The sequence below is a fragment of the Melopsittacus undulatus genome, chromosome 11, assembly GCF_012275295.1.
Source record: "Melopsittacus undulatus isolate bMelUnd1 chromosome 11, bMelUnd1.mat.Z, whole genome shotgun sequence".
NCBI lineage: Eukaryota > Metazoa > Chordata > Aves > Psittaciformes > Psittaculidae > Melopsittacus > Melopsittacus undulatus.
This window is the reverse complement of record NC_047537.1, coordinates 15,658,691-15,669,264: the sequence shown is the minus strand read 5'-3', so window position 1 is coordinate 15,669,264 and position 10,574 is coordinate 15,658,691. Positions and strand designations below refer to the sequence as shown.

The window sequence follows — 10,574 nt, the reverse complement described above, 5'->3', positions numbered from 1 at the left end:
GAAGAGATACTCCTGGTCAGGAGCTTCAGCACACAGCCTGGTTTGTTGTTTTCTCTTTGGGAATGACTGATTTAGCACTAGGAGGACAGGTCTTACTAGTGATGCTGATTGAAGCCAAGTTTCATTGGATTTGAAGAGCAGGAGGTAGGAGAGATCTGCAGTCACCTTGTTCTCTGCTGTGTGGGGACAGATCTGCTCTCAGATACTCCACACGGTGAGTGACTCACTGTCAGTGTGTACCAGGTTTTTCCCATTGGGATGGCTGGGATTTCCTTCTGATGTCATCCTGTCAGGGGGATCAGTGTTGCCTGCAGTTGTGTTAGCTTTCTAATAGTGCCTTGCACCATGAGAACATCCGAAAGGGCTGCAGCAGGGAAAGCCCAGCTGTGCTGTGGTTGTCGCTCTTAGCTGGCCTCAGGGAGGAGGACATGGACGCACAGGTTCTGTGATGGACACAGTGTCCTGCAGCACTGAGTCCTGGGACACTGTTCTTGGAATGCTCCTCCAGAGGGTGGTTTGTGAAAAGAAATGGATGTCTGACAGTCAGGCTCAGAATAGATTGTTCTTAGTTTGGGTTTAAGTTTCTCATGTGATGTAGTTTGATTGTCTGAGGTGTTTCCTTGTGTTTCCTGAGTGGATCTGTTGCAGCTGCTGTTGGAAGGTGCCTGAGCACAGCGTGTGCTACCTTTGAGACAAGGTACATTAAATACTTTGTTATGTTCCTGTCTGGCTGCAGTTCCTTTATTCCTTCCCTCCTAGTCTGAATATTCAGCTGGATCCCATGGGATCACTGTGCCCCCCTCCTGCCCTGGGGGAGGACAGCCAGGCCAGCCTGTGGGGCAGCAGGAGGGTCTGGTTCACACCCCCCCCATCACTGCTTCCTGGGAGCCATCCCATCCCCTCTGTGATATGGGGTGATGCTTTCAGTATAGCTGCACCCAGGGGCATCAGTGGAGGGGCATCTCCAGCCCAGTCCCACCGCTGTGCCCCAAAGGGTCAACTGGGAGCTCATGGGTGGGAGGCCCACACCATGGTGGATGAGTCCTGGCTTGGTCTGTACTGCGCCAGAAAGTTCCCAAACCACTCATTCTGGTTTCCTGAGCTGTTCCTGGCTGCCCTGCTGCTGTCTGAGTGCTGCCGAGCCTTCCCCTTTGAGGAGGTGACACAGCTGGGAGGGAAGCGATGAGGATGCTCCTGTTCTGGGAGTGAAGCCATGAGGATGCTCCCGTTGCAGTGAGTTGCTTTAACGCCTCTCCCCTTCCCTCATGTTTTCCCTCTGTGTTTTCCCACGGGGAGCAGACTGACCGCGGCTCGCAGCGGGACAGCGGCGGGGGCGCGCCCGGTGCTCCCGACGTGGGCCCGGGACAGACCGGTAAGAGCGGGCGGGGGAGCCGCGGTGCCCCGGAGCTCGCAGGCGGTGGCGCTGCGGCCGCGGCTCTCCCGGCCCGGCCCGGCCCGGCCCTCCCCCGGCTCGGGCGAGGAAATGACCTAAGAGGAAACCGGGGCCGCGGCGGGGCCCGGGGCGCTCCGGCGATGCGGCCGCGGCCGGAGGAGCCAGCGGGGCGGCCCGGCAGGTCGGTGGCGCTGGGCCCGGCTCCCCCCGCCCTGCCCTGGCCGAGGGGCTGGGGCGAGGAGGCGGCGGGGGGGGGGGGTACCCGGGCACAGAGGGTGTCGGTGCTGTGGGTTCCATCGGTGGGGATGGGACGGGGTCCCCGGGGTGGTTGTGCCCCTCGGAGGAGACTTCGCTGCTCTTCGCCCTCTGCTTGTGGTGGCCGAGACACGTCCTGCCCTTCCCACCGGGATTGACGCGCTGCGATGCAGGCAGTCGAGGACACTAACCCCAACCACACGAGTCCCCAGGACAGGTGGTCTAGTGGGGGTCACTGGAGTAGTTGGTACCCACGGGTGATGCTGTGCCTGGAGTCACCCACCGCCACCAGCCCCTCAGACACGGTGGTCCTGGCTGGTTTGCACTCAGGGCAGGGTTGTTTGGCACAGCAGCTCCAAGCAGCCGTGCCCATCCCCAGGGAGCTGCAGGGATGCTCTGGGAGCGGCGCTGGGCGGTGGTGACAGACGCTGCCGGACAGGCTCGGGCGCTTCGGCTTCACTGTGTGCGGTGCTGAGCTGTCGCCAGGTTCCTTCAGCACAGCGGTGATGCTGCTGCTGGGACACGGGGCTGGAGAGGCCGGATGGAAGGTGTTTGTCACCCAGGCATGGCACAGAGGGCACAGAGCTGCTTGTGAATCCATCTGGGAAAGAGATCTCAGTGCTGGTCCCGCAGGTAACCCTATGTAGGTGGCAGCTTTGGCTGTGGGAGCAGCGTTGGCAGTTGTGACCCCATGGGGCAGGAGGGGAGGGCAGAGCCTCTACCCACTGCTCTCTGCTCCGAGGTACTGTGTCTGTGTCCCCTGCCTCCAAAGGGTGCTGGGCTCTTTGGCTTTAATCCATGTCAGGACCTATTTGCAGTGAGGGATGAGTAACAGCAGAGGAATTTCAAGCTGGCAAAACCAGTTTGGCCGAGTGCCCTCCCCATGTGTGTGCTGTGGGTCTGGCCAGCCCACCAGTTTGTGTTGAGCAGATCATCTTGTATGTGTGTATGTATGTGTTAGAGAAGCCCTTCCTCTGTGTGCCATGACTCTGTCCTGTCTTTAGTGTATCCCAGAGCAGCAGCAAATTAATCTAGAGGCTCTTTAGGAGCAGCTCTGGTCGTGCAGAGAGCTGTGCTTGGCTGCAGTGGGATGGGATGGGATAGGAGCTGGTGGGGGTTTGGTTGCAGAGAGTGCTATGTCTCGATGAGGGAGCCTGGCTGTGGTGCAGGGGCTGCTCTGGATGCTTAGGTGCTGGATTTGATTCCTCCCAGGTTTCTGTGTGACATCAGCTGAGCTGGTGTGTTAAAGGCACAGGGAGCGGCTGCACTGGGTGCTCCTCTGTGTGTGTCCCTCTGATAAAGCCTCTGAGGTGAGATAGGTGCATTTTGGGGCTGCCTTGGTGTGCTGTGCCCTGTGAACCTGCAGATCAACAGGCTGCAACACATTTCATACCAGAAGAACATAAAGGCTCTGAAGATTAAGTCCTGTAATAGGAAACAAGGCTTAAAACGATGTGGAGCAAGACTTAGCTCAGATGTAGGGCTGGTGGGGGCTGTCATGATAACAGCCTGTGCACCAGCACTAGATGGGATTTAGCAATGGCTGGGTGAAGGTCTGCCTCTGTCCAGCTATGCTGTGTGTGTTCTTTCCCCAGGGACTGACACTAGCCCATCCACTGCCCTCACTCTTGCCCTTGGAGGAAGCCAGTCATGGGGGAAACAGGCAAAGAAGAGTATAAAATACAGTCATTTGATGCCGAGACCCAGAAGCTGCTGAAAACAGCCCTCAAAGGTCAGCAGGCTTTGTACTTGCTCCTCTGCTGCAGCTTGGCAGGCACGTGAGGCTGGACCCCTGTAAGGAACACCCAGTGTTCAGTGTAGAAGAGCTGTTCCACAAACACTGTTCATCCCTGACTGGGTCCTGGTGGTGAATCTTCTCCAGGAAGGTCTTTGCTCCCCCTTCTTTTTACTCTCTCCCCTTCTCCCCAGTGTTTAATGGTGCTGCTGTTCAAACTCAGCTCCTGGTTCTCATCACTGGGGTTCTCTCTGATTTCGGGGTGTCCCCTCTCCTGCCCTAACCCAGCTTCTCTGCCCAGACCTGGCCTCTCATCCCTCTCCAGCACCCTGTTCCTGCTGTCTCTCCATGCTGTAGGGTCATCTCCTCCTAGCCCATGGGGTCTCCTGCTCACTGGTCACATCTCTGTTCAGAATCCTGCAGGAGTTTGCCCATCTGGCTCTCACTAACCCAGCTTTGAAGCAGTGCTGGGATTTCCCATTCAGATCCACTTGCTTCCAGTATTATCTGCATTCTCCATCTCCTTCCCATCATGATGGCTGTGTCTCCAGCCTGGGAGGACCATGCACCACTGGAGCTGGTGTCTCCAAAGCAGCTGGTGTGTGAGAAGGGGCTGGAACTCTTGATGTGGGAGCAAGCATGAGGTTTTGCATCATATAACATGGTTGTACCAGGCCCCATGCTGACCTTGATTGCTTTCTAGGTACTCCAAAGCAAGCAGGACACGAAGGGTGCTGGCCCCTGACGGTGTTTGTCCTCTTTGCAGACCCCAGCAACGTGGACCTGGAGAAAGTGGCCAATATTATAGTGGACCAGTCCCTCAAAGACTGTGTATTCAGCAAGGAGGCAGGGCGCATCTGCTACACCATCATCCAGGTGAGAACTCCTCCTGTCTGGTCCTTGGGCTGGGCCAGGAGAGGCTTTGCCCCCTAGCCCTGTGCCATGACCCCTGAGCTCTTCTGCTGCTTGCCCCTTGCTGTGGCAGCATGCAGATGAGCAGCGGTGAGCACAGGCTGCTGTGTGGTCCTGCATCCCCCTGCCCCTCTCACACCCCCAGCTCATGCCTCCATCCTGCTCTGTGGGCTCATAGGCAGAGAGCAAACAAGTTGGGCAGAGCATCTTCCGGAGGAGCCTGCTGAACCGGCTGCAGCAGGAGTACAAGGACCGGGAAGAGCTGCGCACCCGCTCGCTCCAGGCCTGGATCTGCTACGTCACCTTCATCTGCAACATCTTTGACTATCTGAGGGTGAGGAGCAGGAGCTGCTGCTGCTGCCTGGTGGTGCCACAGGGGCCTGGGTGTCCAGAGGTGCCAGGGCTGGGGTGTTGAAGGGTGTTGAATGGAGCCCCAGGGCCATGGCTCAACAGTGGGAGCTGGTTCTCAGCACAAGGATGCTGCTGGAGCTTGTGATACCTACAGGCAAGCAAACAGGCTTGGAGAGGCAGAGCCCTCTCTGGGAACAATCACAAAGTCTGAGCTTCCCTATTTTGTACCTGGTGTTTGGAATTCCGTTTTGCCTGCTCCCACATGTCCCAGGTTGCACTGGTTTAGTCCTGGGTGGACCTGTGGGTGCTGATGTAATTACTAGCCCATGTACTGACAGAGCTTGTCTGCAAGCCTTTGCTGCAGTGCGTGTGCTTGGAGTAGATGTAAATATGATGCAAGCAGAGCTGCAGGCAGGAAAACGCTATTGCAACAAGTGCATTTCCCATGGTGACCTGCCTGCATTTACAGATAGATGGTTTTCACATCATTTGTTCAGCTTCTCTGGCTCCTGGAGACTCAAGTGTCTGGTCTCCTACAGGAATGCCACCAGTACAGAGTTTAGCAGCACAACTGAATGCTGCTCCCTTCTCCTTTGAAGAGCAGCAAGGGGACAGCTATATAGAATAGCTGCAGACTGCCCCCAAGCTGATGATGGCTCCTGGTCCTTGCAGGTGAACAACATGCCCATGATGGCCCTGGTGAACCCTGTTTATGACTGCCTGTTCCGGCTGGCACAGCCCGACAGCATGTGCAAGGAGGAAGAGGTGAGTGCAGGGAAGAGGGATGCTGATGTGCCTGGGTCCTGCTGAGAACCAGCAAAAGGCACAGCCTGGGGAGATGCAGGAGGGAGAGCTGCCTCCTGGGATGTGATGGAAGAAGGGTTTGCAGCCCAGGAGGGAGCAGGATGGAGGTGCTGGTTCTGACCCCCTTGCCCAGGCTGCACATCCTCCCTTGGAGCAGTTTTCCTCCCCATTGCTAAAATGTCATCACTGTGATGCTACACAGGTTCAGTCCCATCATGTGAGAAAAACACAGATGATTCCCCCATTCTCACAGAACCAGCTGCTTTTCCAGCATTCCCAATTGCTGGACATCTGGAAAAACAGCTGCCACACTGGTGTGCTGAGGAATTGCAGCACTGGGAAGTGGTGGCAGGTAGCTGCAGTTGCTCACAGCAACTTTGGGGAAGCAGAACCATCACCTCTTGCAACTCCAGAACAGAAGGAATGGGATGAGTTGGTCCATAAGTGACTGATGGGAACCTCTACAGATGTGCCAAAGCTCTCCATTCCCTTCCTCTCTTCCTCCTGAAGGTGGACTGCTTGGTCCTACAGCTCCACCGCATTGGCGAGCAGCTGGAGAAGATGAATTCCCAGCGGATGGATGAGCTCTTCTCCCTCCTCCGGGATGGATTCCTCCTGCAGGAGGGGCTCAGCTCCCTGTCCCAGCTCCTGCTGCTGGAGATCATCGAGTTCCGAGCTGCCGACTGGAAGATGACGGATGCTGCCCAGAAGTACTATTACAGTGAAGTGACGGATTAAGCTCTGCAGCAGAGGGGAGATGTCCCCAGCACCTTCACCAGCAAGCTTCAGACCAAGTTTGAGTTTCCTTTCACGTTAATGTTCTTCTAGCACTTCCTATAAATAGGGCTTGTATTGGGTAGAGCCTGTGGGCGCTCTGTCAGGCTGCAGCTGGCACTAACCTGACTTTGGAGGTCAGGAGAGGTGAGAAGGGCACATTTAACCCAGGAGTTCTCACACTGATTTTGGCTGACATTGGGCTGCTGCCAGCAAAGGGCAAGCTTTGAGTTTCTAGCTCAAACCAGCATTTTGTGAGTGTTAAAAGCACAATTCAGGCTGAGAACAGTTTGGTTCATCCAAGAGCTGTGGGAGGCAGAGGGGAAATCCACCCCAGCTCAGGTTGTACCCGGTTCTCTGGGACAAGTGACACAAAACACCGTGGCCTCACAAACAGCTCAACCAAGTGCTATTTTTCCCAGGCTCCTTCCAGCACCTGCATGCACACAGCCATGAGTACCTGCCACAGGGCTCTAGCAGCTGGTTCTAGAGAGCCCAGCTACTCACATGTAGTTCTTTACTACATGTGCAAGTCCCTGAGCACATGTAACCAGGCACGGGTTTTGTAACTTTTACACAACTGTCCTGTTTTATCTGACTTTAGGGAATTTCAGCTCTGGAATGTTTCTTACAATAGAAGAAAAGAAACAAAATAATCTATTGAAGGATTTTTTCTAATAAAAGTTTTCCACTAACATGCCCTGCTTTCTCTCTGCACAGCTGCTGGGCTTTACTTAAAGGTTACTCGTGACTTAAGGCTTCAATACTCATTTTGTCCTCGGGTATAGGGTGTCACCAAGGCTTTGTACAACCAGGGTTACTGGAAAGAGCAGTCTGAGAGTCAAGCAACAAAGGTTTGGACTCAAGAAACCTTTCCCATACAACTGGTTTTATTTTGCTGTTATTCCCATCAAACCTCTGCAGACAATGCTGCTGATGACCAGAACCAGCTCAGAAAGGGCCTTTTATTGCCTTTTGTACCACTCAAAGTGGTGTGGTGTGACAAAACTCCAGCTCTGTTTTTAGCTGTGCAGCCAAAACCACTGCTGTTTGCAGTAGAGACTTACAGGTCTTACAGCAAAGGTAAGTGGAAGATTACTTTGTGCAGCATTGCTTTAAGAAAACATCTTAAGGCTTGTCTTTACAGGGAAGTGATGATGAAATAACCAGAGCAGGGGTTGGTAACTCCACATTCCTCCTTTCCCCATCCAGACAAGCACAGAGGAACCTTGTGGGATCAGATGAGCTTTCCCTGGCTTAGTTCAGAAGCTGTCTGGAAGGGATCTTCCCCCTTTTCCTCTTCTCTCTCCCCAGCTGCCCCCAGACAGGCAGCGCTGGGGCTGGTGGCACTGTGTCCCATGCAGAGTCACTACCACCAGCGGTAGTGGGCATATGCCCGGTTGGCCTCTGCCATCTTGTGCAGCACGTGCTTCTTCTTGATGATGGGCCCCTCGTTGTTGTAGGCCTGGAGCAGCTCCTGCGAGAGCTTCTCAGGCATCAGCGTCCGGCGGTGCTTGTTCTCCCTGCACTCAGTGATCATCCACTTCATGGCCAGGAAGCGCTTCCGATTGTCCTTCAGAGGGACTGGCACCTGGGGAAGGTTGAACCCGGAATAGTTATCACACTGTGAGGGGACAGGACCCTGCTCTGCTCCAGCAGTCGGACAGGTCCAGCCCATGCTGCTCTCTGCAGTAAAACCAGTGCTCAGCAGCTCATCTGTTCCAGTTCACCTCCTGTCCACAGGAACTGGCCACTGCTACCAAATGGATGTTCTGATCAGCCTTGGTACTGCCTTGGAATGGGCTTTGTATGGATTTCTGGACTGTTTGGGAGCTGGACCCAGGCTGGTTTGTGCTGCAGAGATGGGAGATGGTCCCTACTCCCCTGCACTGAATGACAGAGAAATGCCTCCACATCTTATTTCCCCTTCAGGTCTCCATGTTGCAGAGCTTGTACTTAGAGACAGGTTCTGCTCATTTTCAGCGCTCCACTGTATCTAGTTGATGTTTTCTGCTACACTGACCTGCCCCAGGGCTTTGGGACCTCTCCCCAAGCAATGTGGTGATGCACAGAGGATAAGACCCTGGACTGCCAATTCGTTTGTTGCCTGTCACTGATTTCTGTCTTCTTGGATAACATTTGCTGCATCCTCATCAGAGAGGCAGAAACCACTGCTGACAGGGAACTGCCATGCTCACAGGTGGGCTTGGACGAAGCTCCAGGTGCTGTTTTAATCCAGACTGCAAACCATCTCTCTTTCCAAGGGGAGGAAAGCTTGAGCTGAAGGGGTGGAAACCAGTTCATCTGCTTCCCTAACTCTCTCCCATCCAGATGTGCTCCCAGGCCCCCCTCTCACCTGGTAGGTTTTGCCTCCTCTCGTGATGCTGCTGAGCCCGATGATGGGCTGGCAGTTTTTCAGAGCCTGGTGGAAAATGACATAAGGGTTGCATTCAATTGTCTCCTTCTCATCTTCTGGAGCTTTGTGGTACTTCTCCAGCTGCTGTCTCTTAATGGCCTCTAGAGTCTTGGGATAAAGACAAGAGACATAATGGATTATCCCACTCCATGAAGGTTCATCGCTTTTACAAGCACCCCATTTTCACTTGAGCAACTGGGGAACATTTGGGCACCGTGTGTCCCTGTTTCAAGGACTTTCAAGGATGGAATGGACCAGATGGGACCATCAGCTAATACCAGTTACTGCAGGTCAGAGCAGGGGTCAGAGCTGTGACACATCTGTGAGATTGCATTGGCAAATTATACAGAAAATAAGGCATGAAAGAGCTGGAAGGAAGATTAGAGAAAATCATGCTTTTAAAGGTATTCTCTGAGTTTACACAGTACATAAGGTCCAGGGGCTACTGGAGTGGAAAGAGAACGTTCTCCATCAGGCTCCCACCACCTGGGCTGTGAGCTGAATGAGCCTGAGGCTTGTACAAAATGCCTCATCACGTAAATAATAGTGAGAGCAGAGTGTGTGCAGGGACCACGGGGATAACCCGAGTTCTGATAATTCCTTATTCCAGTGAGCTTGACATCCCAGCCTTCCATTTGGGATTGGTTTAACCTAATAGAAGAAATGTGAGTTCTCACCTGAGCCATGAGGCTTCTGGCCAGCACTTTATTTCCACCCTTCATCATCATATTGGTGAATTTACTGCAAACACAAAGCCAAAGGTGAACCGATTTCCATCACCCCCAGAAACAATCCACCCCCTTTGTGCCATTCCTGTCCTTAAGACTGGGTGCTGCTGGATCTGCTGTGATTATCTCTAATCACTGCCAGTCACTGGCTTTGTGGGGAAGAGATTAACCTGGAGTAAAGGGATTGTGCTGTGACAGAAGGCAAGGGCAGCACAGCAAATAAAGGCACAACTCCCAGGTATCGTGGCTCCACAGGAGACGGTGCCTTCTCTGACCTGATCATGGGGTCGCTGAACACGGAGCTGGAGAGAGTGGGGGGTGCAGCTTTGATGGGGTGAACAGCCTTAAGCTCCAGTTTCTCCTTCTCCTCCTCTGTGAGCTCCTCTGGAGGTTTCTGGTACAATTCCTTGTTCACTTCTGGCTCTATGTAACTGGGATTGTAGCGGCTCCATCTCACCTGTGTCAGCCTGCGAGGAGCAAGAGAAGGGCTGTAAACTGACACACAGGGTACTTCACGACGGGGATGCGGGCAGGTGTGAGCACATCTCAGATGGACACACTGCACTTAGGAGACATCTCCACCTTCCTCTCCGTCGCTGCGTTTCTACTGCAAGGCACAGCCAGGCCAGGCTCAATGTGGTTCTGGACAACCTGGTCTAGTGAAGATTTCCCTGCCCATGGCAGGGGTTGGGACTCGATGATCTTCAGGTGTTTTCCAACCCAAACCATTCGAGGATTCCATAAATCAGCAGTTTTGCTGCAAACCACGCCAAAGGGACGGGTGGGATCTCAAGTCCCAGGCACAGCACTGGGCCCTGCCTGACCCTGACCCTGTGTGTGACTCGAACAAACACCGCTCTGTGCCCGTGGCAGCGGGACGAGTACCTTACACTGTAATTCCATTCATTATCCTCCGCCGGAAGCGCACTCGGATGCATTTCGGAGCGGAGCAACCGCGGTACCGAGACCCCCGCACCTCCCCGGACACAGCGGCCGGCCCGACCCCCGCAGGCACCCAAAGCTCCACAGCCCGTGTGCGGCAGGGCCCGGGCCCCCCCCCACCGCACAGCCCCGTGTGTCCCGCTTACCGCGGCAGCCATGCCCGCAGCCGCCCGCCCAGGCCCGTCGCCATGGGCGCCGCCATCTTCCCTGAGGGGCGGGGCCAAGCACGGCGTGAGGGGCGGGCCTTAGGCTGGCCACGCCCCC

General features: G+C 54.7%; 2 protein-coding genes across 5 annotated transcripts; one reads left to right on the top strand and one right to left on the bottom strand.

Annotated features, from left to right (window-relative positions):
- Positions 1-1,053: 1,053 nt before the first annotated feature.
- On the top strand, positions 1,054-6,306 carry MIF4GD (MIF4G domain containing). 4 transcript variants are annotated; one of them, XM_031044825.2, is made up of 6 exons: positions 1,054-1,233; positions 3,244-3,380; positions 4,150-4,259; positions 4,474-4,629; positions 5,319-5,411; positions 5,961-6,306. In XM_031044825.2, exons 2-6 carry the CDS (start codon positions 3,299-3,301, stop codon positions 6,186-6,188), a joined length of 669 nt encoding a protein of 222 aa, XP_030900685.2. In that variant the 5' UTR covers positions 1,054-1,233; positions 3,244-3,298; the 3' UTR covers positions 6,189-6,306. The 4 variants fall into 4 exon arrangements, with proteins under 4 accessions (XP_030900685.2, XP_030900687.2, XP_033923452.1 ...); XM_031044827.2 differs by lacking the exon at positions 1,054-1,233 and adding an exon at positions 1,244-1,372; XM_034067561.1 differs by lacking the exon at positions 1,054-1,233 and adding an exon at positions 1,423-1,574.
- Positions 6,307-7,096: 790 nt separating this feature from the next.
- On the bottom strand, positions 7,097-10,539 carry MRPS7 (mitochondrial ribosomal protein S7). The gene is made up of 5 exons (XM_005144238.3): positions 10,457-10,539; positions 9,644-9,835; positions 9,318-9,381; positions 8,581-8,748; positions 7,097-7,815 (listed from the first exon to the last, which is right to left on the bottom strand). Exons 1-5 carry the CDS (start codon positions 10,510-10,512, stop codon positions 7,594-7,596), a joined length of 702 nt encoding a protein of 233 aa, XP_005144295.1. The 5' UTR covers positions 10,513-10,539; the 3' UTR covers positions 7,097-7,593.
- Positions 10,540-10,574: the final 35 nt, after the last annotated feature.

Bases quoted from the DNA above. Each gene is read 5' to 3' on its own strand.
- MIF4GD (XM_031044825.2), top strand. From the start codon at position 3,299: ATGGGGGAAACAGGCAAAGAAGAGTATAAAATACAGTCATTTGATGCC. The intron at 4,630-5,318 runs GTGAGGAGCAGG...TGGTCCTTGCAG, and splicing joins ACATCTTTGACTATCTGAGG to GTGAACAACATGCCCATGAT. The intron at 5,412-5,960 runs GTGAGTGCAGGG...TTCCTCCTGAAG, and splicing joins GCATGTGCAAGGAGGAAGAG to GTGGACTGCTTGGTCCTACA.
- MRPS7 (XM_005144238.3), bottom strand. From the start codon at position 10,512: ATGGCGGCGCCCATGGCGACGGGCCTGGGCGGGCGGCTGCGGGCATGG. The intron at 9,382-9,643 runs GTCAGAGAAGGC...TTGTGTTTGCAG, and splicing joins TTCAGCGACCCCATGATCAG to TAAATTCACCAATATGATGA. The intron at 7,816-8,580 runs GTGAGAGGGGGG...AACCTTCCCCAG, and splicing joins GAGGAGGCAAAACCTACCAG to GTGCCAGTCCCTCTGAAGGA.